This window comes from Pezoporus occidentalis, unplaced genomic scaffold, assembly GCF_034315485.1.
Source record: "Pezoporus occidentalis ecotype Australia unplaced genomic scaffold, CSIRO_AGI_Poc_V1 ctg175, whole genome shotgun sequence".
Lineage (NCBI taxonomy): Eukaryota > Metazoa > Chordata > Aves > Psittaciformes > Psittacidae > Pezoporus > Pezoporus occidentalis.
The window spans coordinates 1,627,483-1,651,574 of NW_026913586.1; the positions used below are offsets into that span (position 1 = coordinate 1,627,483).

At 44.5% G+C, this 24,092-nt stretch overlaps 1 protein-coding gene across 3 annotated transcripts; it reads left to right on the forward strand.

The window, feature by feature from the left end:
* Positions 1–19: 19 nt before the first annotated feature.
* Positions 20–23,862, forward strand: ZNF512 (zinc finger protein 512). Of its 3 annotated transcripts, none has more exons than XM_062614398.1 (14): positions 20–103; positions 2,998–3,056; positions 4,239–4,447; positions 6,377–6,466; positions 9,481–9,564; positions 10,779–10,903; positions 11,282–11,368; positions 15,036–15,134; positions 17,684–17,851; positions 18,458–18,652; positions 19,331–19,432; positions 20,181–20,243; positions 20,731–20,829; positions 21,269–23,862. In XM_062614398.1, exons 1-14 carry the CDS (start codon positions 83–85, stop codon positions 21,569–21,571), a joined length of 1,704 nt encoding a protein of 567 aa, XP_062470382.1. In that variant the 5' UTR covers positions 20–82; the 3' UTR covers positions 21,572–23,862. The 3 variants fall into 3 exon arrangements, with proteins under 3 accessions (XP_062470382.1, XP_062470380.1, XP_062470381.1); XM_062614396.1 differs by lacking the exon at positions 20–103 and adding an exon at positions 1,314–1,539; XM_062614397.1 differs by lacking the exon at positions 20–103 and adding an exon at positions 1,314–1,539 and having other exon boundaries at positions 6,380–6,466.
* Positions 23,863–24,092: the final 230 nt, after the last annotated feature.

Below are 24,092 nucleotides of genomic sequence, written 5' to 3' on the forward strand. Positions count from 1 at the left end.
CGGCCGGAAGCCAGTGGGCGGGACCCCGCCGCCGTGCGCGGGAGGGCGGGGCGTCTGCTGACGTGGCGGCGGCGGCAGCACCATGGGGGGCAGTGGGGGCTCGGTGAGTACGGGTAGTCCTCACGGCACCGGGGATGCCGGCCTGGGTGGGAGGATGCGGCCGAGCGGTGGCTCCGGGAGTGAGGGAGGCACCCGGGATGCCACGCACGGGGCAGGAAGCAGCCACGGGATGGGCTCTGCCGGTCGGGGTGGCGGGAGCGGGCCGGCGCCACCGGAACACCCGCGGTTGGATTTCTGGTTCGCTCCGCGGCTTTCACTGGGCTCACGACTGAAGGAGAGGGCTCCCGGTGCTGCTGCGGGCGTGCAGCGCGGCCTTGGCTCGGTAACCGACCCCTGGCTGTTTGCCGCCCCCGTGGCTGAGGCCTGTCACTGAGCGGACGGGCGGCGAGCGGGACCCTCCGGGCTGCCTGAAGAGCGGCTAGTGGTGGCCGGGTTTCTGTTGGGAGGCCGAGGACAGGGGGAGCGGCCCGCAGGAGAGGCGAGCCCGGCTCTGCTCGGTTGAGGGTCGGAGAGGGACCCCAAGCAGGCGCTGCCGGCACCGGCCCTGCCCTTTGTCCGAAAGGCCTTTACTGCTGGAGAGGGTTGTCCACGGAGTATGTCGTAGAAATGGAAACTTGGGGCTGGAACGGGGAGTTCCCCAAGGGGTGCTGAGCCGTCACGCCGGTCTGTGTCCATGGTGTTTTCCCTCGGGGGTAGGGACGCACATGGCAGTGCTTCTACAGACACCTCTGTAGCTGTAGGACAGACTCACTGGCAGTTACTCCATCAGTCTCCTGACCTCAGTGAGAGTTTCTATGCTTTGTTTAAGTACCATCTTTTCAGATGCGTTCCTGTGGAACAGCCTATCTCCAGCAGCAGGACATGTTCAGGTCACAGAAATGTTCTGTGGTCCATAGGGAGACTGAAATGGCCCCATGTGCATGAAGCTTCTTTGTCTTCTCAGGCTCTAGATCATTGTTCCTCTTTTTCTAAACTGTGCAAGGAAGTTGGCTTTTTTTGTTTTCCAGATGTCTAGCCCTCGAGTGTTCCTAAACGTTAGGCTTCTGTTTTGAAGTGGGAAGTACAGTGGTTAAATAACAAAGCATTCAAAACTGAAACACCAGTTTGTCTAGAAGTTTCCTTCACAATTTCTGCTATCAACTTCTCAGAAAGGAAGGCTAAACAAGATCATCTGTACTGCCCTTTATTTATCACAGATCCATAACTGTGGCCTAAATTCTTTGTGCTAATCTTTAATGCAAAATTTGTTAGTTCTTAAAAAAAAATAAAGTCTTACAACATGTACCATGTTTGTCAGTCATCAAGGTTCTTCTAATGGTAGCTTAGGCCAGCTCATTGCAGCTCACTGCACCCACTTTCTTGTTCAGTTTTGTTGTTACAACTTCACAGGCCTAATTTTTTTCTAGCTGCTCCTCACTGATGTTTCTCCATGTTTCTGATGTAGGGGCTTCCCAAACACTGCTGTTTGCACTACTACAGGTGTGTAAACCATAGCAAATTTACACGAACATAAACATGCAATTGACTTTTTCTTCCAAAGCAGACAAGATATGATCATAGAATACTTAGGATTGGAAAGGACCTTAAGATCATCTAGTTCCAACCCCCCTGCCATGGGCAGGGACACCTCACACTAAACCATGTCACCAAAAGCTCTATCCAGCCTGGCCTTAACACCGCCAGTGATGAAGCATTCACATCTTCCCTGGGCAACCCATTCCAGTGCCTCACCACCCTTACAGTAAAGAACTTCTTCCTTATAGCCAGTCTAAACTTCCCCTGTTTAAGTTTGAACTTGTTACCCCTTGTCCTACCACTACAGTCCCTAACGAATAGTCCCTCCCCAGCATCCTTATAGCCACACTTCAGATACTGGAAGGCACTATGAGATCTCCAAGCAGCCTTCTCTTCTCCAGGCTGAGCAGCCCCAACTTTCTCAGCCTGTCTTCATACAGGAGGTGCTCCAGTCACGTGGCCTTCCTCTGGACTTGTTCCAACAGTTCCATGTCCTTTTCATGTTGACACCAGAACTGCACACAGATCTCACTCCAAGTGAGATCTCCCGATAGCAGAGTAGAGGGGCAGGATCACCTCCTTCAACCTGCTGGTCATGCTCCTTTTGATGCAGCCCAGGATACAGCTGGCTTTCTGGGCTGGGAGCACACACTGCCTGCTCATGTTCATTTTCTCATCATCCAGCACCCCCAGCTCCTTCTTCACAGGGCTGCTTTGAATCTCTTCTCTGCCCAACCTGTAGCTGTGCCTGGGATTGCTCCCACCCAGGTGTAGGACCTTGCACTTGGAATGGTTAAACTTCATCAGGTTGGCATCAGCCCACCTCACAAGTGTGTCGAGGTCCCTCTGGATGGCATTCCTTCCCTCCAGGGTATCAACTGAACCACACAGCTTGGTGTCATCTGCAAACTTGCTGAAGGCGCACTCAATCCCACTGTCCATGTCAGCAACAAAGATGTTGAACAAGACCGGTCCCAACACCGATCCCTGTGTAAAAAAGACTTGAGACAACACTCTTGGCATGGGAAATACAGGAATTATTTCCTTAAGGGAAAAAAAATAAAGTAAAAACTAATAAGCTGGGATCTAAAATATTTGTCATTGTACCATAAAGTCCAGGCAGAAAGCAGGTAACACTAAATGAATTGGAGACAAAGAATACTCCATCAAGCCCCCTTGAAAGAGGAATGTTTGGCTTTCATATGCAGAGTGTGGATGGGCTCATCCCTATTTTGATTCCTGTTCTAATTCAGATGGAGTTGACAAGGTTAAACACTTCCTTGTTGCAGAAAGCAGTGGTTTCCTTTTCAAAGGGTGATGTGCACATCCTCAAGGTGCAGGTGACTGTGTATAACTGAAAAGTAAAACATGCAAAAAAAAAAAAGAATTGCGCTGCTAATGTGAAACGTTCTACTTTGTTAGGAAACCAGGCCTGGACATCCCAGACAACAGAAGGTCAAGAGGTCTCTGGGAAGCAAAAAGTATGTGAATGTTTCTTGTTAGTTTGACTGAGGGCAAGAAAAAAAACGAGAGATTCATATTGGAAAACCATATCTGGCCTTTACATAATATTCTGAATTTTAAAAGTTGCAGGTGATTTTGGTTTGTGTGATGAGGATGTCGACAGACTTTGCTTACTGGTTTGTAGGAAAAGTGCTTTTCTGACACTTGAAGGCGTACTAGCATTCATTTATTGTTTTGGAAAGGATTGGGAATATAAGTATTCAATGCTCAAGACAAAATGGTACTCCTAAATATATGTGCTTTGAGTGTGATTGCAACTGAAATGCTTTAATTTGGGAATTCCTCCACCCATCCTTCTTAAGTACCTCCTTAAACATGGTGTATACTGATCTGAGCTGGTACCGTCAATGTCCCCACTTCCTAATTTCTGGATTGATGTGTTACAACATGTGAACTTCATAGCTCTTACGTTAACAGTATTTGCCCGAAGAATAGATACTCTGTGTTTCTTTCATAGCTCATGATTTTACTGTCTTGTACAGCAGTGGAAATGTCCATGCATTTCAGGACTCAGAGAAGTACATGCAAATAGTAAAGCAAAGTTCTCTCTGACCTCTAGGAAGTAAAATAACTGCTGCTGGCCAGTCTAAAGCAGTCTTAATGTAATGTGATTCGTAGGATATACTACTAGTTTGTCTTCATTGCTGAACACCTTGCTGGTTAAAATTCTTACTAGTGTTAAGTCTTTTAATTGTATAGTGTCAGCTCTGACTCTGGGAATACATGCTGAAGGAAACCTTGCCCTTTGTGGTATGGAAAACATGTCTTTTGAAATGATGGGCTGCAGAATAATTTTTATATTCAACATTGACTGCTTCAGGATAAACATATTTTTATATTGAGATTAACTTGTGCTCTCTTCTTAAGTGAAAGGTTTGAGGTAGAGTGAATGTATTTTTCTGTTCCTCTCAAGAGCTTTCTAATGTCATTCTCTAAAAGATGTACTGAAAAAAATAATATTTAGGATGTTTTCTCTTGGTATCACTTTTCAGTTCACAAAACTTGGGAGATTCAGTGAACCGTGAGATGAAGTTTTAGGGTACTTGGGAAGGTGAAAGGGATGTTGTCTGTCAAGTTATTGTGGTTGTGTGTGTATATATGCATAAATATGCATACAATTTCAAGTTGATGTTTTCCAGGTCTAAGCAGTTTGAGGAGGTGGAAACTACTGTCCTGGGACTGAACAGTAGATATGATGAGACAGTGAGCAGCATTTCTTCTGCTGCACCAAAGGGTCAAGTGAACGGCAGCACAGAGTCCAGGAGCAAGCGGACCATTCGCAGGCCTGCTTACTGGCTGGAAATGAGAGGAATCAAAAACAGCGTTAACAAGTCTTCAGAGAGAAAAGGTACCCATCACTTTGGCTTGGTGCAGAACTGTTTTTCTCTCTGCTTTTTTTATGAGAGATGAGATGACTTCTGAAATGCATGCTGCAGTTCAGCCACAAATTGCAAACTTGGTAATGCTGGTCGTGTATTAGGAGAAATAAACTCCCTCCACTGCAGAAACACAGGTAAAATTCTCTAATGTTACACAGTTCCTTTTGAGTGACTTGTCTATTAAAATTAATGATTCTGTGGCTGAACTCAGTTTTACCTGTAGAAGAGATATGTATAGGACTTCTGCCAATCATGTCAGAAAGATGCTTTGAGAGCTTTAAAAATAGGACAAACCACACTGAAGATGTGCAAAAGGGAACCAGGCACAGTATTCTGGATTAGACATGGCTTTTGTTGGTGGTAATTTTTTTTTTTAAGGATTATTTTATTTCTTTTATTTTCTTCTGTCACGATTTTCTGATTTGGAGTGGTTTGGGTCTTAGGTTATTGTAGGGACATTCGGATTTCCTGGCCTAGGAGCCGTTTTCCAAACTTGCTTGTGTGGCAGAGAGCCAAAACTTTGCGCTTCTTTAATGCACCTTCTTATCTTTAAGTCAGAATCTGTATTCCATCCTGTTGTGGGGAGAGCTGAATCTAGTAGCTTCATAGAAGTGAAGTTTCTGCAGCTTCACACCCCCATATCCAACCAGTAGCAAGACTAGGCATGTATTCCTGTAGCTGTAAGTACACGTATATAATATGTACTCACAGCCAGCCACACAGATCAACATGAAGAGGCATGCTCAGCACTCACACAGACAGTACCAATGGCCTCCATCCTGTTTCCCTCCCCTCCTGATCAGGATGAATATGTGTTGTGAGAGAAGATAAGCCTATAGAAAGAGTGTATATAGAAGAAGTACATATATATATGTACATTTGTGTGTGCACATATATGTGCAATGTGACTCTGTCCTGTAGCTGAACTTACTCTACTTAGGACCTGGCCTTTGGATCCTGGTCTCCTCAACTGCTAGTACATGGATGTACTGTCCCCTCAGGCCTGCAGAGTTATGCCAGTTCATGGTGTGCGCCTCCTTGCAGACAGGCTCACGCTCAGACACTGCTCTTTGCTGGTCCCTCTGATATGGTGTCATGCATTACCAGGCCTGTATACTGACCTGTTTACAAGCAAGTGGCCCTTTTTATCCTCTTACACCTCTGTTTTCCCACACTTGATCCTCCCCAGGTAAGCTAATTCCCTTCCTTTCCCTTCCTATGATACCACTTCTAAACAACCCAGTCTTGGTGTAATTGTGAATTGCTCTTCACTAGTATACAATATGTCATGTAACACTATGTATTGACACCACACTCCCTTCTCACCACTCCGCTACTTACCCCTTCTAAAGGGTGCTCTAGAGAGCGGCTCATGTTGACTTACCCCGGAGTGTCTCCTGGGACAGACCTGGGAGGAAGGTGTCTGTTTCTTGGAGTCCATAATTTGTGTTCACCTGCCTGCCATTATGCTTCTGTACTTCTCTGTGTTCATGGAGATAAGCTTTGATAGGCCTGGAAATTCTGAGAGGAGTCAGAATATTTTTTGGTTTTCCCATCTGCTGTTGTTTCTCTGTGCTCCTTTGTGTGTGTGTGCGGATAAACTTTTTATGACATAACTTAGCACCTTGTGGCTCTCTTCCTGAGGAGTATCATTTTTCCAGGCCATGCTGTGGTACTGTTTCTTCTGTATGTTCCATGTGGAATTGCAGGTGTGGAGTGAATTAATATTACTGAGTCCAAAAGCTGTGTCTAGCCCACTGGCGTCCAGGTGCCTTACAAAAAAAATTACTTATTTTCTTAAACTATTGAATACAAGGATAAGCTGAGGCAGCAGCAGACTCAAAACTGTAATCCAGACTGCATAATGAGACTGAAGCATTTCTGTTCTTACTCATTAGCAGAAGTACTATTGAAAGGCAAGAGGAAATCTGAGGAAGTGGAAACTGAAGATCTTAAAGACTCTCCAAAGAAGAAGCGAAAGATTTCAGGTAATACAAATAACTTGTAATTCCTAGTTACAAGCCTCCAGGTACTTCAGACTTCCTCTCTGCCCAACTGTTATCCTTTCTAGTAAGGCTTTTGGTGCTGTGTCCCACAGCATCCTCATAGATGAGCTGACAAAGTAGAGGTTAGATAAATGAACAGTGCAATGGATTGAAAACCAATCAGTTGAACGTCTGGGCCCAGAGGGTTGCGATCAGCAGCAAAGTCTAATTGAAGGCACATCAGTAATTGTGTACCGCAGAGGAAAAAAATGGAGCTAGTACTGTTTAAAGTTTTCATTAATGACCTGAACAGCGTGCACCCTCAGCAAGTACACAGATAATGCAAAATTGAGAGAGTAGTGGTGTACCTGATGGGTGTGCTGTTATTTGCAGGGGCCCAGGCAGGCTGGAGAATTAAGCAGAGAGGAATCTTTTGGGGGCTGACTTTCTGGAAAGCAGCTCTGCAGACTGGGATCTTGGTGTCCTGCAGGACAGCAAGCTGACCATGAACCACCAACTTGCTCTTGTGGCAAAGGCAGCCAACAGCATTCTAAGCAGCATTAGGAAAAGCATTGCCATCAGGTCAAGGAAGGGGATCCTTCCTGGTCAGCACTGGTGAGGCCACATTGGAGTCCCATGTCCAGTTCTGGGTTCCCCAATAGAAAAGAGACATGGACATACTGGGGCGAGTCCAGTGTAGTGGTGCAAAGATCATTAAGGGACTGGAATATTTTTCCTATGAGAACAGGCTGAGAGAGGTGCGACTCTTCAGTCAGGAGAAGAGATGGCTCAAGGGGGTATAAATACTTCATGGGAGGGAATGAAAAAAAGGGAGCCACTCTTCTCTGTAGTGCTTGTTGACAGGACAAGAGTCAAAGGGCACAAATTAAGCCACACAAAATTCTCTCTGAAGACAAGAATACACATTTTTTTTACTATGTAGATGGTCAAACCCTAGCCTAGGAGTCTGGAGTCTCCATCAGTGGAGATACTCAAAACTTGACTGGACACATTCTTCAGCAACCTAGTCTAGCTGACCCTGCTTGAACACAGGGGCTGGACTAGGTTGGACTTGTTTTTGTCATCAGTGATTTGAAAAGATGTAGACAGCACAAAGCTGCAAGAGATGGGAAGTGTGTGGGAGGAAAGGCTAAAATTGAAAGTGGTCTTGACATTAGAGAAACGTTTTTAGAATGGACTATAGTGTGTAAAATTAAAGATATAGTTAGGAAGAGCTACCAGAAAAAAAGAACAACCTCCTAGGTGTCCGTTCTTCAGAAGAGGATTTGAGATTTATAAGAGATCAAAAGCTGAATAGGGACTGACAGTGTCATACTTGTTTTTATGAAGACAGATGTTAGACTGACGTGTTTGAGCAGAAATACAGACTTTCAGACATTTTCAGTCATTGCTGTGATGCAGGGTCACATTTGGAGTGCTGTTTCCAAAAGTGGGCATTGCAGTTCAGGAAATGTGTGGACCAACTGAAGAGAACAGGGAGAAGAGGGCAAAAATCATAACCCATGAGAAAATACTGAAACATTAAGAGCAGTTTAGTCTAAAGAAGACCGGAATGAGTAGAGGAATGGGGCTGTCCATTTGGTTGTCAACAAGTCATTAGATTGGCTCATCCATAGGGTGAACAAAGGATGTTCAAGTGTGAAGAGCTAAGCTTTTGTGGTTGTATAGGAACAACCATACAGATTACCAGTATCTGAATGGGACTAATGCCTGCAGCTGTAAAGAGCTATGGATTTTGAAAGGGAGTAGGGAACACAATCTTGAAATTCCTTAAAAATAAAAAAAAAGTTGAACATTTCTGAGTGAGTAGCTTTGAGATGAGAGACTAAATAGCAACCTCATAGTAAAAAATACCTGGTTTTCATTCCATTAATTTAATTTTCATTCATCTTTTTTTGGTGGAAACAAGGACAGGCGGCCTCGGAAGAATACAGGGATGTTGTCCAGGAAGCTAGGGACCAGGTCAGGAAAGCTAAGGCCCAGTTAGAATTAAACCTGGCTACGGATGTGAATGATAGCAAGAAGGGATTCTATAATTACACTGCAAATAAAAGACAGACTAGGGACAATGTGGGCCCTCTCCAGAAGCTATCAGGAGAACTGGCTAGCCTGGATTTGGAGAAGGGTGAGGTTCTGAATGACTTCTTTGCCTCAAGTCTTCACTGGCAAGTGCTCTGAGCACACCACCCAAGTCCTGGAAGGCAGACGCAGGGACTGTGAGAATGAAGACCTTGGGCGCACTGTAGGAGAGGAACTGGTTCAAGACCATCTTAAGAACCTGAACATGCACAAGTCCATGGGACCTGATGAAATCCATCCACGGGTCCTGAAGGAGCTGGTGAATGAAGTTGCTCAGCCACTGTCCATCATACTTGAAAAATCATGGCAGTCAGGTGAAGTTCCTGACGACTGGAAAAAGGGAAATATAACCCCCATTTTCAAGAAGGGGAAAATGGATGACCCAGGGAATTACAGACCAGTCAGTCTCACCTCTGTGCCTGGCAAAATCTTGGAGCAGATTCTCCTGGAAGGCATGCTAAGGCACATGAAAATCAACAAGGTGCTTGGTGACAGCCAGCATGGCTTCACTAAGGGAAAATCCTGCCTGACCAATTTGGTAGCCTTCTATGATGGGGCTACAGAACTGATGGACAGGGGTAGAGCAGCTACAGGACAAAGGGTAACAAGTTAAAACTTAAACAGGGGAAGTTTAGATTGGCTATAAGGAAGAAATTCTTTACTGTAAGGGTGGTGAGGCACTGGAATGGGTTGCCCAGGGAAGTTGTGAATGCTCCATCCCTGGCGGTGTTCAAGGCCAGGTGGGACAGAGCCTTGAGTGACATGATTTAGTGTGAGGTGTCCCTGCCCGTGGCTGGGGGGTTAGAACTTGATGATCTTAAGGTCCTTTCCAACCCTAACTATTCTATGATTCTTTGATTGTATAACAAGGCTCACAGAATTAAGTCTTGTTGTCTTTCTTGTTTGTGTTATAACAGGAAAAAAACAGCAGGCTGGAACACAACAAAACTCCAAAAGAGAAGGTCACTGTGTTCAGAAAGAACCAGAAACCTATGGCACAGGTAAGAAGAAGCAGCAGTTTATCAGAATTGTTTATAAAACAGTTAAAAGATAAATGGGATTCTGGGACTTACATCTGAGTCACAGCTGTGTTTCTAGTATTTCCGTTCACTTTATTGTTGACAAGGAAGAACTGGCTGCTCTCCTTTTGGCACTGGGTCAGTACTGCAGAACAAGAGTGGAGGGATAGTGTAGTTCCATGTAGTTTTACAGTTGCATAATGGAATAGTGAAGGAGGAATCACTTTTGAACTGATCAAAGGCCTGATAAAATAGTTGCACCATAAAACTCATAAAAATTTTTACACTTTTTTTACTCAGGAGAATACGTTTGCAGGAAAAACTCTGTAGCTGTTACTGCCAAATCGTCTCTTCTGGCAACTTGGTAGCCAGAGACACAAGCAGTCAATCCTAGAAAAATAACATTAGCCTTAACTCAGGAAGTGGACTCAGTATGTGTAGCCCACAGCACTCATTAAAATACCCCAGTTTTCTGCCAAGTGCTATTTGATTCACAGACTTATTCCCAGACACCTGGAAAAAACAACCCCTGCCTATTATTACTGGGCAAAGAGGAAAGCCTTTAGGTCGTTTTTAGGATAAGAATTCAGGCAGATGAGCTGCTAAGCCATGATCCAGAACCCATTTCAGTAGTTTATCGTTCTTATGGATTATGCCAAGCTTTTGCTTGGCATGTTAAAAAGAGGCGAGGAACTGGAAACTGCCACACAGGGTACTTTTCCCTGGCTGTTTAATAACTTGGTCTAGTGGTGTTTTGTTCACTTTCAGTGCCAAAACTGCTGACCAATGTAAATGGAGTTCTCTGGTTAGCAGAACAGAAACACGGGACTTTGCCTGAAACTGTTCAGTCACACCTGTGACTACTTTTTACTGTGAAACCCCTGCATGCTAATGTAATTGTGTAAATGAATAAACCAAAAATCTGTACTGAACTGGTGGAAGAACACTCCTTGCAAGGGAAAGGTAGGATTAAAGATTCCTTATAAAATGGTCTCCCAAAAGGAGTGATGTGTGCCTTGCCGCATGACCCTTTTAAAGCTGCAAATGAGCTAACCATTGAAGTATATCTGAACATGAGTTTGGTAGCATGTGCCTTGTTTCCTTCTAGGATTCATAGTTCATATGGAAGGAAAGAAAAAAAAAAACCAAAAAGATACTGCATTTGCAGTTCTATTCCAAACCTTTTGTTTTGACAGGTAGTATGGAAGAGCAATGGTCTTTGGAAATTCAGGACAAAGGCCGAGTTACCTGTCCAACATGTCGGGCTGTGGTGAGAAAGACTGTAGAAGGCCTGAAGAAACATATGGTAAATTGCAGGCAGGTAAGAACAAGAGAGATGAGCAATGTTTTTTTTACTTCTCTTCACCTTACTGGAAGAAATGTTTGTACGCTGTTCTGTGTTGCACTTAAAACCAGTTTCATCTCATCATCATGGCTCTAAGCAAAAGTTCTTTATACATCTGTAAGAGGCTGTGCTTGCTGCTTCTTGCTCAGTCTTTTGCTGGAGGCTTGGGGTAGTGAACAGAGGTTTAGGTATTTCATTGTTCCCCTAAATATGAGACTCCATGGGATCTCTTCTATTCTTAATGGGCAGTTACCAGGCCCAAATAAAATATTCTGCTTTTCTTCTTTCTCCCAGAGAGTTACCTAGTGCTTCAGTTAACTTAGTTACACACACACTGTCCTTGTTTATTTCCAGGAAATGTTCACATGTCATCACTGTGGGAAGCAGCTGAAGTCTTTAGGAGGGATGAGATACCATGTCATGGCAGACCATAACAATCAGGTAACACAACTGCTGTGCATCTAAAAATCCTACAGGCAAGACAATCTTTTGTTCCCTCCCCAGTGCAGAGAAACAGAACATGGTGTGTTTGTTCAAATGTTGTGGCTGTTCAAATCTTGTTACTTGTTATTTTTCCTCTGAGATTTGACATCTGAAAAAATAGTAGAACGTTAATAGAGATGCCAGCATGATAGGGCTTAGGAAAAAAAAGATGGAATTCTGTTTAGGCTGGTTTTCAATGAGAAAAAAAAAAAATAAATTAAATGATTGCTCATTAGGCTGCAATTTTCAGTCCTTTCCTAGAATGTAGTTTTTCTACATCCAGGGCAGACTAGATTTTAGTTCAAAGGTCAAAAACCAGAAGCAGCAGTTTAGTCATACTGAGATTACAATCTGCTTTTCCTCTTTGTTATTTACTCAAAAAAGGCAATATCTCCTGTTGTAGTTCATAGAGCATAGAAAAGATCATAGAATAGTTAGGGTTGGAAAGGACCTTAAGATCATCAAGTTCCAACCCCTCTGCCATGGGCAGGGACACCTCACACTAAACCATGTCATCCAAGGCTCTGTCCAACCTGGTCTTGAACACTGCCAGGGATGGAGCATTCACAACCTCCCTGGGCAACCCATTCCAGTGCCTCACCACCCTTACAGTAAAGAATTTCTTCCTTATAGCCAATCTAAACTTCCCCTGTTTAAGTTTTAACTTGTTACCCCTTGTCCTGTAGCTGCTCTACCCCTGTCCATCAGTTCTGTAACCCCATCATAGAAGGCTACCAAATTGGTCAGGCAGGATTTTCCCTTAGTGAAGCCATGCTGGCTGTCACCAAGCACCTTGTTGATTTTCATGTGCCTTAGCATGCCTTCCAGGAGAATCTGCTCCAAGATTTTGCCAGGCACAGAGGTGAGACCGACTGGTCTGTAATTCCCTGGGTCATCCATTTTCCCCTTCTTGAAAATGGGGGTTATATTTCCCTTTTTCCAGTCGTCAGGAACTTCACCTGACTGCCATGATTTTTCAAGTATGATGGACAGTGGCTGAGCAACTTCATTTGCCAGCTCCTTCAGGACCCGTGGATGGATTTCATCAGGTCCCATGGACTTGTGCATGTTCAGGTTCTTAAGATGGTCTTGAACCAGTTCCTCTCCTACAGTGCGCCCAAGGTCTTCATTCTCACAGTCCCTGCGTCTGCCTTCCAGGACTTGGGTGGTGTGCTCAGAGCACTTGCCAGTGAAGACTTGAGGCAAAGAAGTCATTCAGAACCTCACCCTTCTCCAAATCCAGGGTAGCCAGTTCTCCCGAGAGCTTCCTGAGGGGGCCCACATTGTCCCTAGTCTGTCTTTTATTTGCAGTGTAATTATAGAATCCCTTCTTGCTATCATTCACATCCGTAGCCAGGTTTAATTCTAACTGGGCCTTAGCTTTCCTGACCTGGTCCCTAGCTTCCTGGACAACATCCCTGTATTCTTCCCAGGCCGCCTGTCCTTGCTTCCACCTTTTATAAGCCTCTTTTTTCCATCTAAGTTTCCTCAGCAGCTCCTTATCCATACAAGGAGGTCTCCTGGCCATCCTGCTGCACTTCCTTCTAGTCGAGATGCAGCACTCCTTAGCTTGCAGCGGGTGATCCTTGAATATCAACCAACAGTCTTGGGCCCTCCTGCCCTCTAGGGCTATATCCCATGGAACCTTACTAAGCAGGTTCCTGAAGAGGCCAAAGTCTGCTCTTTTGAAGTCCAGGGCAGTGAGCTTGCTGCACGCTCTTCTCACTGTCCAGAGGATCTCAAATTCGAGCATCTCATGATCGCTGCATCCAAGGCTGCCCTGGAGCGTCACATTTCCAACGAGCCCTTCGCTGTTGGTGAGCACGAGGTCAAGCATGGCACCTCTCCTTGTTGGCTCCTCTATTACTTGCAGAAGGAAGTTGTCTTCCACACAATTGAGAAACCTCCTGGCTTGCTTGTGCCGGGTGTACCATCCCTCCAACAGATATCAGGGTGCTTGAAGTCCCCTGTGAGAACAAGGGCCTGCGAGCGTGAGGCTGTTCCTGTCTGTCTATAGAGTGCTTCATCCACAGAGCACTCTATAGAGATCAGGCGACCTATAACAGATCCCCACAGTGATGTCTCCCATTGCTGTTCTCCCTTTAACCCTGACCCACAAACTCTCTGTTGACTGCTCACCTGTCCCCAGACAGAGATCCATACTCTCCAGACTATCCCTAACGTAAGGGGCAACTCCCCCTCCCCGCCTGCCAGGCCTGTCTTTTCTGAAGAGCCTGTAACCTTCCCTTCCAACACTTCAGACGCAAGAGTCATCCTATCATGTTTCTGTGATACATAATGTATCATATCCCTGTAGACATGCACACATCTCTAATTCCTCTTGCTTGTTGCCCGTGCTACGGGCGTTTGTATAGAGGCATCTGAGCTGAGCTCCAGATGAAGCCAGCTCCTTGGCTGGAGCGCCTGAAATATCTCTGCTTTGCTCTGAGCCATTTATTATAGGTGCTGGCAACTGACTGGGAGTGTTGGGATGGAATGATGCCCCCCTCCCCCAGCACATCTAGTTTAAAGCTTTCTTGACCAGCCTGGCAAGCCTCCTACCAAAACGTGTCATCTCCACCAGCTTCCAGTAGACCTGACCTCCCAAATCAAGTCCCATGTTCTAAATACCCAAACCCCTGACTGTGGCACCACTGTTCTAACCATTTATTAACCTACCAAATCTGCCTAGCCTTCTTAAGATGTTCCCCTTTATCCTGGAGAATTGATGAAAAGACTATCTGAGCTCCAGAGCCCCTAACCACCTCTCCCAGGGCTCTGTAGTCCTTAATGGTCTCCGGGCTACTGCTATCTATATCAATAGCACCCACATGGGCAACTAGAAGTGGGTAATAGTCAGTGGGACTAGCTGTGACAATTTAAAACTTTTGAAAAGATCAGTCAGAAGTTTGGGTAAGGTTTAGATAATACATTACTTACATTTTTTACATAGTTCCCACTACTGTGGTTTCTGAACCTACAGCTGTACTAGTAAATGAAATAGGTCAGATATGATGTTCTGGGCCCAAGAAATAGGTCTGTTACCCAGTTCTAACTTTCTCTTCAGGCTGGGTGTAATATTATTATCAAGTAGTGTAGGAAATAGTATACAGTAACCATCAGAGAACAGAGAAGAACTTGAGCTGTATTTTAGCATAGGTGAGCAACCATTACTGTCAGGTGGTCTGCTTAGCTTTAGTTAGGCTTAGTGGTAATGGTAGGACCCATAAGTGTTAAAAGAGGCATGACACACATGCGTAAGTACTTTCCACAGGCGGAAGGGGAGAAAAGTAATGGGAATACATACCCTTGTTCTTCCCAGCAGCTATAGTTTGTGACCATTTCTTAAGAAGGTTTTATTCATAGGTATAAATCTATATGTTGAAACTCTTATTTGCTAAGTGGTTTTCAGGCAGTCTACCACTTTTAAAGATAACTCAGTTGTTCTGGGATATAGACAGTGATGGCTATACTAGGTACACTTCTGTAAAATCATAAGTTGCGCAGATTTAATTACTTTAGAAGCTGTCCTTCAGTAGTGTGCTGAGTAGGGAATTCCCTATGAGAAGAACTGTAAATGCTGAGCATCCTGTGGTTTTCTTTATTTTTTTTTGTTGTGCTTTAGCCAGTTGTGAAGGAGGGAGGAGAATTGGATGAGCAGCTTGAGCGAGACCGCCTTCGGAAGATTTTGAAGCGTATGGGAAAACTAAAGTGTACGAGGGAGGTAAGCTATATTGTGCTAAGTATCCTGAATTAACCAGCAGCAGGTACACAAACCTAAAACATTGAGAGCTCTGCTTGGTATGCTTTGTGCTGGCCACAGCTGTGTTTGTTTCAAGATCCTAGCTATGCTTTTAAGACAGAATATCACAGAATTATAGAATAGTTTGGGTTGGAAGGGACCTTTAAAGGTGATCTAGTCCACCCGTTCCCTACCATGAGTAGGGACATCTTCAGCTAGATTAGGTTGCTCAAAGTCCTGTCGCACCTGACCTTGAATGTTTCCAGGGATGAGGCATTCACTACCTCTCTGGGCAAAACCATTCCAGTGTTTCACCACCCTCACTGTACAAAAGGGTATCTAGTCTAAAACTACCCTCTTTTAGTTTGAAACCATTACCGCTCATCACAACAGGCCCTACTAAAACGTTTGTTCCTGTCTTTCTTGTAGTATAAAAAGGCTGCAATAATCACGCCCCAGAGCCTTCTCTTCTCCAGGCTAAACAAGCCCAATTCTCTCAGCCTGTCTGTAGGAGAGGCGTTCCAGCCCTCTGATCAAATGATCCCCTGGACCCACTTCAACAGGTCCATGTCTTTCCTGTGCTGAAGACTCCAGAGCTGAGCGCAGTACTCCAAACAGTATTATAAACTGCTCTCAGAATTACACAATTGTTAAGGCTGGAAGGGAATTTCTAAGGTCATCTAGTTCAAACCCTGTGTTCAAGCAGAGTGAGCTAGACTCTCTGAGTATTTGATGAGCTGGTGCCTTCAAAGGGGATAAGGAGGACATTGGATTGTTTCTTGTGTGCTCCAAAAGTATTTTGTTAATATGTATTTCTGCTCTTTCCTTAGTAGTTTGTGATAGCTGGGAAGGTGTTTTTATGCATCATTAACTGTGTGTATGTGGGTTTTTAAAATACTGAGATTGGCCACAGCTAGAGAAAGGGATGAAGGGCTATATCTAAGAACATAAAAAACTTAGAATCATAGAATCATAGAATGGTTAGGGTTGGAAAGGACCTTTAGATCATCTAGTTCCAACCCCCCTGCCATGGGCAGGGACACCTCACACTAAACCATGTCACCAAAAGCTCTGTCCAGCCTGGCCTTAACACCACCAGGGACGGAGCATTCATGACCTCCCTTGGAACCTATTCCAGTGCCTCACCACCCTAACAGGAAAGAATTTCCTCCTTATATCCAATCTAAACTTCCCCTGTTTAAGTTTGAACCCATTACCCCTTGTCCTATCACTACAGTCCCTAATGAAGAGTCCCTCCCTAGCATCCCTATAGGCGCCCTGCAGACACTGGAAGGCTGCTATGAGGTCTCCATGCAGCCTTCTCTTCTCCAGGCTGAACAGCCCCGACTTCCTCAGCCTGTCTTCATACAGGAGGTGCTCCAGTCCCCTGATCATCCTCGTGGCCCTTCTCTGGACTTGTTCCAACAGTTCCATGTCCTTTTTATGTTGAGGACACCAGAACTGCACACAATACTCCAGGTGAGGTCTCACAAGAGCAGAGTAGAGGGGCAGGATCACATCCTTCGACCTGCTGGTCACGCTCCTTTTGATGCAGCCCAGGATATGGTTGGACTTCTGGGCTGGGAGCACACACTGAAGCTGGCTCATGTTCGTTTTCTCATCGACCAGCACCCTCAAGTCCTTCTCCACAGGGCTGCTCTGAATCTCTTCTCTTGCTGGTGAATGTTTTATTTTTCCTGTTTCCAAGCTCAGTGCCAAGCTGATCATTGGATTTAGGGTTAGGGGATACTCTAGTAATTGACAATCGCAGAAACCATTGAGGTTTTCTTGTCCTCTGCTGCAGCATGAGACAGTAGCTGTATCCTGGGAATAGCTGAAAGTTTTACTTGCCATCACCCTAATATAGCTGTGTTCTAGACAGTCTGAGTAGCCAACCAAGTGTAAAACCTTCCTCCTTTTCTGCCCACTTCCTCCATTTATATCTGAAAATCTTTGTTTTGTGCATCCTCATTGAACATCTTGCTTCTTCATTCCATATAGTGATTTCTTCTGTTGCCCACTACCTACAAAGAAGTTCTAAGAAACAGTGTCTCCCGGTTGCAGACAATTCTTTGTGCTAGATTTTAGGGGTGCTGGGGAGGGACTCTTCATTAGGGACTGTAGTGATAGGACAAGGGGTAACGGGTTCAAACTTAAACAGGGGAAGTTTAGATTGGATATAAGGAGGAAATTATTTCCTGTTAGGGTGGTGAGGCACTGGAATGGGTTGCCCAGGGAAGTTGTGAATGCTCCATCCCTGGCAGTGTTCAAGACCAGGTTGGACGAAGCCTTGGGTGATATGGTTTAGTGTGATGTGTGCCTGCCCATGGCAGAGGGGTTGGAACTAGATAATCTTAAGGTCCTTTCTAACCCTAACTATTCTATGATTCTATAATATGCTAACATTAAAGTTTACTGCCTGATTGTCTCTGGCCTGGCAGGAAAAGTGATAGTAGTTTGGTCAGCAAACTGTGGATTGTGATTACTTGGAAAATGCTTTGCTTCCATGCAATTTTCTTTTGCATTGACAGGGCTGCACAGGCAGCTTCACTAGCATAATGGGATACCTGTATCATGTTAAAAAATGTGGGAAGGCAGCTTCTGAGCTGGAGAAAATGGCTATGAAGTGCCATCACTGTGGAAAAGCATACAGATCAAAGGCAGGACTTGTCTATCATCTCCGATCTAAGCATGGGCCGGTAAGTGCAAATTGCCATGGTTATCAGGATACTGTGGTCTTACTTCAGCTGCTCAGAGTCGAGACACATGTAGGCTTTTGTCTTTGGGTGGGTAATGAGGGATAGCAAATAGAGTGTTCTGTCCTTGATACTTCTTTTTTCTAGATGCAGCTGTTGCTGTTTGTGACTAGGAAAAAGTTTTTAACAGTAAATCACCATGGCAGCAGTAAACTTTTCCCTATCTGACTTTTGCTTCATGGAATAATGATGCTGACATGTATGACTTGTGAGACACCTTTTTTTGCTCTTAAAAGACCCAACACTGGAGCAGAACAGGCAGTAATATGCTTGTTGTCCATGAGGGTTTTACAATAAATGATGTGATATCCTTTCAAGACCAGCGGCTGCATGAAAATCTCTGCTTGAGCCTTACTGCTGTGGCCCCTTGAATAGTTGTGGGGGTCTGTCTCACTAGTGGGATGCATTTCTGTCCTCTCTCTGTGGCAGTGAATCACAGCTGCAGCAGCATTTTTGTGAAGGGTTTAGTGGTATATTTCTTCACAGTATTTAGTTTAACTGAAATAGGAACCAGTGGAGGAGGCTCACCTTTTTTGGCCTTCATTGCAGGTCACTTTCCTCCAGGAGGAGAGAAGAACAGAGAGCCTGAAGGAAACAAAACGGGAGCCAAACAGCACAGGCAGAGTTCAGAGGAGATCTGCTAAGGTGGCAATCTACTATCTCCATGAGCTAGCTGGAGAAGAGCTGGCCAAAGAGTGGCCCAAGAGAAAAGTTCTGCAAGACTTGATTCCAGATGATCGCAAGGTACAAGGCCTTAAAAATGTTATGTAGTGTTTGAGTCTTTCTTCATAACAGATGAGTCTTTCACTGACATCTACCCAATGTTGCCAGTGCTTCATGGCCCATGCAAAGTAATATTGAAGACGTAACGTCTTGTGGGAGGGATCAGGTTTTGCTCTCTCTGTTCTTAGATTATGGTATTGCTATAGTAGCAATTGCTGTGGTAGAAGTATTTTATCCAGGCTGTAATGACTTTCAAGTCCTATTGCTGTCACTTTCAGTGGGCACAAGTAACAAAGGCAGTTATAGGCAGTATGTTGCTCACAAGCCATAGGCTGCAGATCACTTCTGCCATGCAATGACATTTTATAGTTTTTCAGGCCTTGGAGGCTCCAGGAGTATCTTTTAGGCTGTAAAGGAAACCCAAGGGAAAAGGGTGATTTATGATTTTAATGGGATAAGTACATTTAGAGGAACTGTTGTAGTCAAAGGTAAGGGAAGCTTTGGATTCTGGTATTGTGAGGGTTTTATAGATTCAGTTATGTTTGAAGAGAGGAGACAGAAAAAGGTTGGTTATTTAGAGTCTGGCTGTTAGAGCAGGAGAAGAAATAGCACTTCTGTCTCTGGGAGAGAATGGGATGTACTTGGCACTAAGCGTAGCCAATGTTGCTTCCAGCTTTCAATTCCATCTCTTTATCTCAGCTGAAATATACTCGTCCTGGACTGCCAACATTTAGTCAAGATGTGCTGTGCAAATGGAAAACTGAGATAAAGATGTACCGAAGAGTTCACTGCCCAAATGAGGTAATCTTTAAATACTTGTTTCCAAAGCCTCAAAGGGGACAGATTTCAGGACAGGTTTCCACAACTATGAAACTGCAGTTTGTCTCTCTTCCCCCTGCCCTACCCCATCCCCAGCGTTTTCTCCCCAGTTTTCAGGCTTGCATTGTTTTCAAGTAAAAGAATTGCAGCATAACATTTTACGTGAAGCTGTCTCCCGAAAGCAAGTGACCTATTGCACCAACCAGTAACCCAGAAGAATGTCTTGCACCTACCTCCTGTTTCAGCGTCTGAGCTGTTGGCTGAGCATGATTTAGTATCCTGAGACTGATGCTTAAAGCTCCACATGGGGACTGTAAAGCTGCCCTTTAACTGAGACCATTGATGTTGGATGCAGTACTTGTGTGCCACTAAATACAAGAGCAGGGCAGGAGAGAGAGACTTGTCTTGTGCTTGCCCTGTGGTTTGTTTAAAATTAACGTCTGCTGTGCTGCTCTTCACGCAAAATGCAAACTCTGTCAGGCTTTTGATAGAAGGTAACAGTGACAGGATTATTATGTCTAAATTTGCTCAGAAACTGGAAGCATTTAACTTACTGAAAGCTTAAGTCTCTTAACAATCATTTTACCTGAAGCTTTCTGTTTTGTAGGGCTCGGTATCTCCCTTCATCTGCCTCTCTTATCCCTTTTGGAATTGACTTCCAGAGAATAAGACAGGAAGAACTGATTTCTTACTAGAGTTTTGCTGACATGAACTTTTTTTACTGTTTCAGGGTTGTGAATCTGTATATGGCAGTGTCTCAGGACTCAAATCTCACCTTGGCACGTGTACCTTGGTTGGTAACCTTCCTCTACTGTCTTTTATACCAGTAGCCTTACCATCCCTATCCCTCACATATGTGCTTGTTCAAGCTGTTGTCCTGCCATCTGCTAATCTGAGTTCCTCACAGTCTTGAGTGCTTCCGTATGAGCTGATGGGTTTGCCATAGCGAACACTGCTTGAGGCAAGGAGGAAGCATCTTAATGGCATGCATTTTAGTGAAACTGCAGTCCTGCCTGTAGATTCACAGCTACAAGAACATTTTTTCCAGGTGCAGTGCTGGAGGCCTTGTAACATCTCACAGATGTTACAAGGTGAGATGCTTTGTAGGCATAACTGGTAAATAATGTCAGTGCTGCTGTAGCTAAATCATTGTCTGGTATGAGTAAGAGTTTCTACTTCCTACGGCTGGCTTATATGTGAGCCAAATTCAAATACAATATATAGGTGTATCAGCCTTCTAGGCAGCAATTGGTGAGGGTATTTTTTTGTTTTATTGCCAGGGAGACTTTGTGGCTGGTAAATACAAGTGTCTTCTGTGTGAGAAGGAGTTCATTTCAGAGAGTGGAGTCAAGTATCACATCAACTCCATGCACGCTGAGGTAAGGCAGGCAGAATGGAAGTCTTCACACCCCAGGTTGTTGGAGGGAAGGAAATGCTGGATGCTTGCCCTGTTTTATTTTTATCTTGCTCGCTGTTGGGAACAGGATCCTAGACTCAGTGGCCTTCGATTTGTTTCATATGAGTTGGTCTGGGGAACAAGTACTGTGTCATGTCACATGTCTTGTCCCCAGTTGCTGCTGCTGCTCAGTTCAGCAATTCAGCATTTCCCATGCCTTTAGCAACAGCCAGATCAAATCTCTGAGACAGTGACACCTGAGGAGGAACATCAAAGAACAGAGCTTTGTTAGGCAGCTGCTTTTCCAGATCTCACATTTCAGGAAATCATTGTTCCACAAAGCAACTTTATTATAAGCCCTGATAGTCTTTATATAGTATTTCCATCATCAATACCAACCTGTTACCCTCTCAACCCTGCAGGACTGGTTTGATGTGAATACAACTACCACCAAAAGCTTTGAGAAGCTAATGAAAATCCGCCAAAGAGAAGAGCAGAGGAAGCAACGGAAGAAACGTCCTTTGAGCAGGGGGAAAAAGAAGAGAACCGCAACCCTGGCTGTGAAGAAACTCCCCACTGCTGGAGTTGAGAAAATTAGGAGAACTAAGAGAGGTCGTCCAAAGCGGGTGGACAATGAGAGTGGTGCAAGTAGTGAGGAGGGGGAGCCCCAAGTTGCACAGAGAGCCGAATTTCCAAAAACCAGCCACAAGCGAGGCCGGAAGTAAATCCCTAGAAGAGAAGGAATAATCCTAAAGCTTTTCAGTTACAAGCCCCACCTCTGTCAAGCTCATAACCCACAACACTGATATAAGCAACTGAGTATCTTTGGGACTGTGACTCCATTCTACTCAGTGACCTTGATTTTGAGACTGTTGCCTCTGGTCATTTGTGAGAGACTTCAAACCAAAGCTGTGGTGCAGAGGATGCCTCTCCTGCTGTAGTACCCCTGAACAGTGGCACTAGCAGTGTACCCAGTGTAGTTACTGCTGTGGTTACAGTCTCAGTTTGGGTCACATTAGTTGCTTGTTTAGTGGTTTCCAGTACGGCAGGTGTCTGTTACGCCATCTTCCTCTGATGGGTGAGATCAGGGTTTTTTTATAGCAGTTCTTCCTCTAAGAGACTGACCAGCACAGTGTTTAGGTCTTTTTAAAGGGGGAATCCTTTCTTGCACAGTATGCACACAAACTAAACAGTGCTGTGCAGAATACAAAGGTTTTAGCTTGCCCTGTAACTGTCCTGTCATCAGCAAGGCAGCCAACAGGCAGGAAATACATCCCTAGTGTGTGTTCCACTCTGTTGCACAAGGCACTGTCTGATGCTTAGGCTCAGCACCACACAGTAGCATGTGAGCTCTGGTGTGCTCGGAAGTGATGGTACATAATTATTACCCTTGTCAGGAACCCAATATTCTCCTGGCATCTGTCTTCTGTAGCACTGGGCATTAAATGTATGTAAAGGGTCTTCCAGTCCAGTCAGGAATAATTACTCTCCAGCCTTTTGGATATTCACTGACCCTACAAACCCCAAGTAACTAATGCAGCGAGGTGGTCTTCTTGAGCCCTCTGAATACTACTTGTTTCAGACTCACTTGAGAAACAAACTTATTGCAAGACAGTGCATATATACAGTAGCAGTCTTGCTGATTCTAAAACCCAGGTCCCATTGAACTGCCTTGCCAGTGGTGTTCTTTGTCATGCCCATGCTCCTATAGCGTCCTTTTTTTCTGTGCTGTGAATGGCACCTTTGTTGTGTTACATCACCTGCTTCTTTCCAATACTGCTTCCTTTGTGTGAATGAGGTATATTAGCTGTGGCTTCCCTGTGTGAAAAAAGATTAAAAGAAAAGGGTTAATTATTCTAAGCCACATGTTGGCATGAATTCTGGATCATAGGGAATATCTTCCTGTGCTCCATAAATGCAGCAGAAGCTAGTAGGAAGCAGCACCACAGGCAGTCCTACTCTGTCTTTCAGAGAAAGGGTTCTCCAGAATTTCTTTTATCCAGAGACTCACTGTACCAGGAAGCTGCAAAATTAGCAATTTTCCAGGCAAGAAAATAGGCAGCTGGCTCTGTGTTATCTCCCTGTGAATTTTCATTGTCTAACAGAGCTGTTGGTTCTGAAATTCACAGAGAAGCCTTTGCAGTGCCTGGTGAATTGGTGGACTTACATATAAAATCATAGAATGGTTTGGGTTGGAAAGGACTTTAAGATCATCTAGTTCTAACCCCCTTGCCATGGGCAGGGATGCCTCACATTAGACCATGTGTCCCAAGGCTGTCCATCCTGCCCTTGAATGCTGTGAGGGATGGAGCATTTTACCACTTCTCTGGACCACCTGTGCCAGGGCCTCACCACCCTCACAATAAAGAGCTTCCTCCTAATGTCTAACCTGAATATGTGTGATTACCAAAATAATCACACTGGCCCTGACAATGGGAAGTGCTGTAAGGCCAAGGGTGTTCTCAGTAACTGCCTCTCCACTATCAGTAAATACTATCAGTAAATATCAGTTTAAATGCTATCAGTAAGCAAAGCAGAGAGCAGCGGAGCATAGTCTGTCTCTCATGAGGATTAACACATGTATGGTAGTGAGACAGTATGTAGTGCTCTATTGTGATTTACATGCAGTGGTTACATGGCCTTTTGGAGCCAGCCATTCACTGTTGTTGCAGTGCTGTGCTGAAAGTATAAATAAGTGGGCTCGTATGCAGGGTGTGTAAGGTGTGCAGGAAGGTGGGCAAGGTCAGAAGACAACAAAATAAAGTGTCGCCAGTGCAGGAATGTGGGGTTTTTTTGTCTGTTTGTTGTGTAGTGTTCTTGGTTCCATCCCTGTTTGCACAACACACCCCAACCTGCCCACTTGGTTTTCCTGCATGCTTTGGTCCCGTTGAGATGTCTGCATTACTTCTCTTCAGTAATCTACACAGCTGTCCTTTGACCACACATGTTTACTGCCTTCCCATCCAATAGATGGACAAGATAAACCAATGAATTAAAGTAGGTTTTTCTTAGTGAATTTCAGTCTAGAGTCCTTTTTACTGTAATCTGTGAGTTACTAACCAGACCTGCTTTCTAAATTACACTTCCAGGTGGATACTTTGTGACCACCTGGATTTTGTAGTTACATCAACATATTTTCCCACATAATATTGTGTGTGGAAAAGAATCCTTATCCAATAGTCCATTCATATTCCATTAGTGTTACAGCAGATTGTTTGCTGGATTGGCTCAAGCTGGTAAAAGGTG

Coding starts and splice junctions, on each gene's coding strand:
- ZNF512 (XM_062614396.1), top strand. CDS start 1,480: ATGTTTCTCCATGTTTCTGATGTAGGGGCTTCCCAAACACTGCTGTTT. Junction 4,448..6,376: donor CAAGTCTTCAGAGAGAAAAG/GTACCCATCACT, acceptor CTTACTCATTAG/CAGAAGTACTATTGAAAGGC. Junction 6,467..9,480: donor GAAGAAGCGAAAGATTTCAG/GTAATACAAATA, acceptor GTGTTATAACAG/GAAAAAAACAGCAGGCTGGA.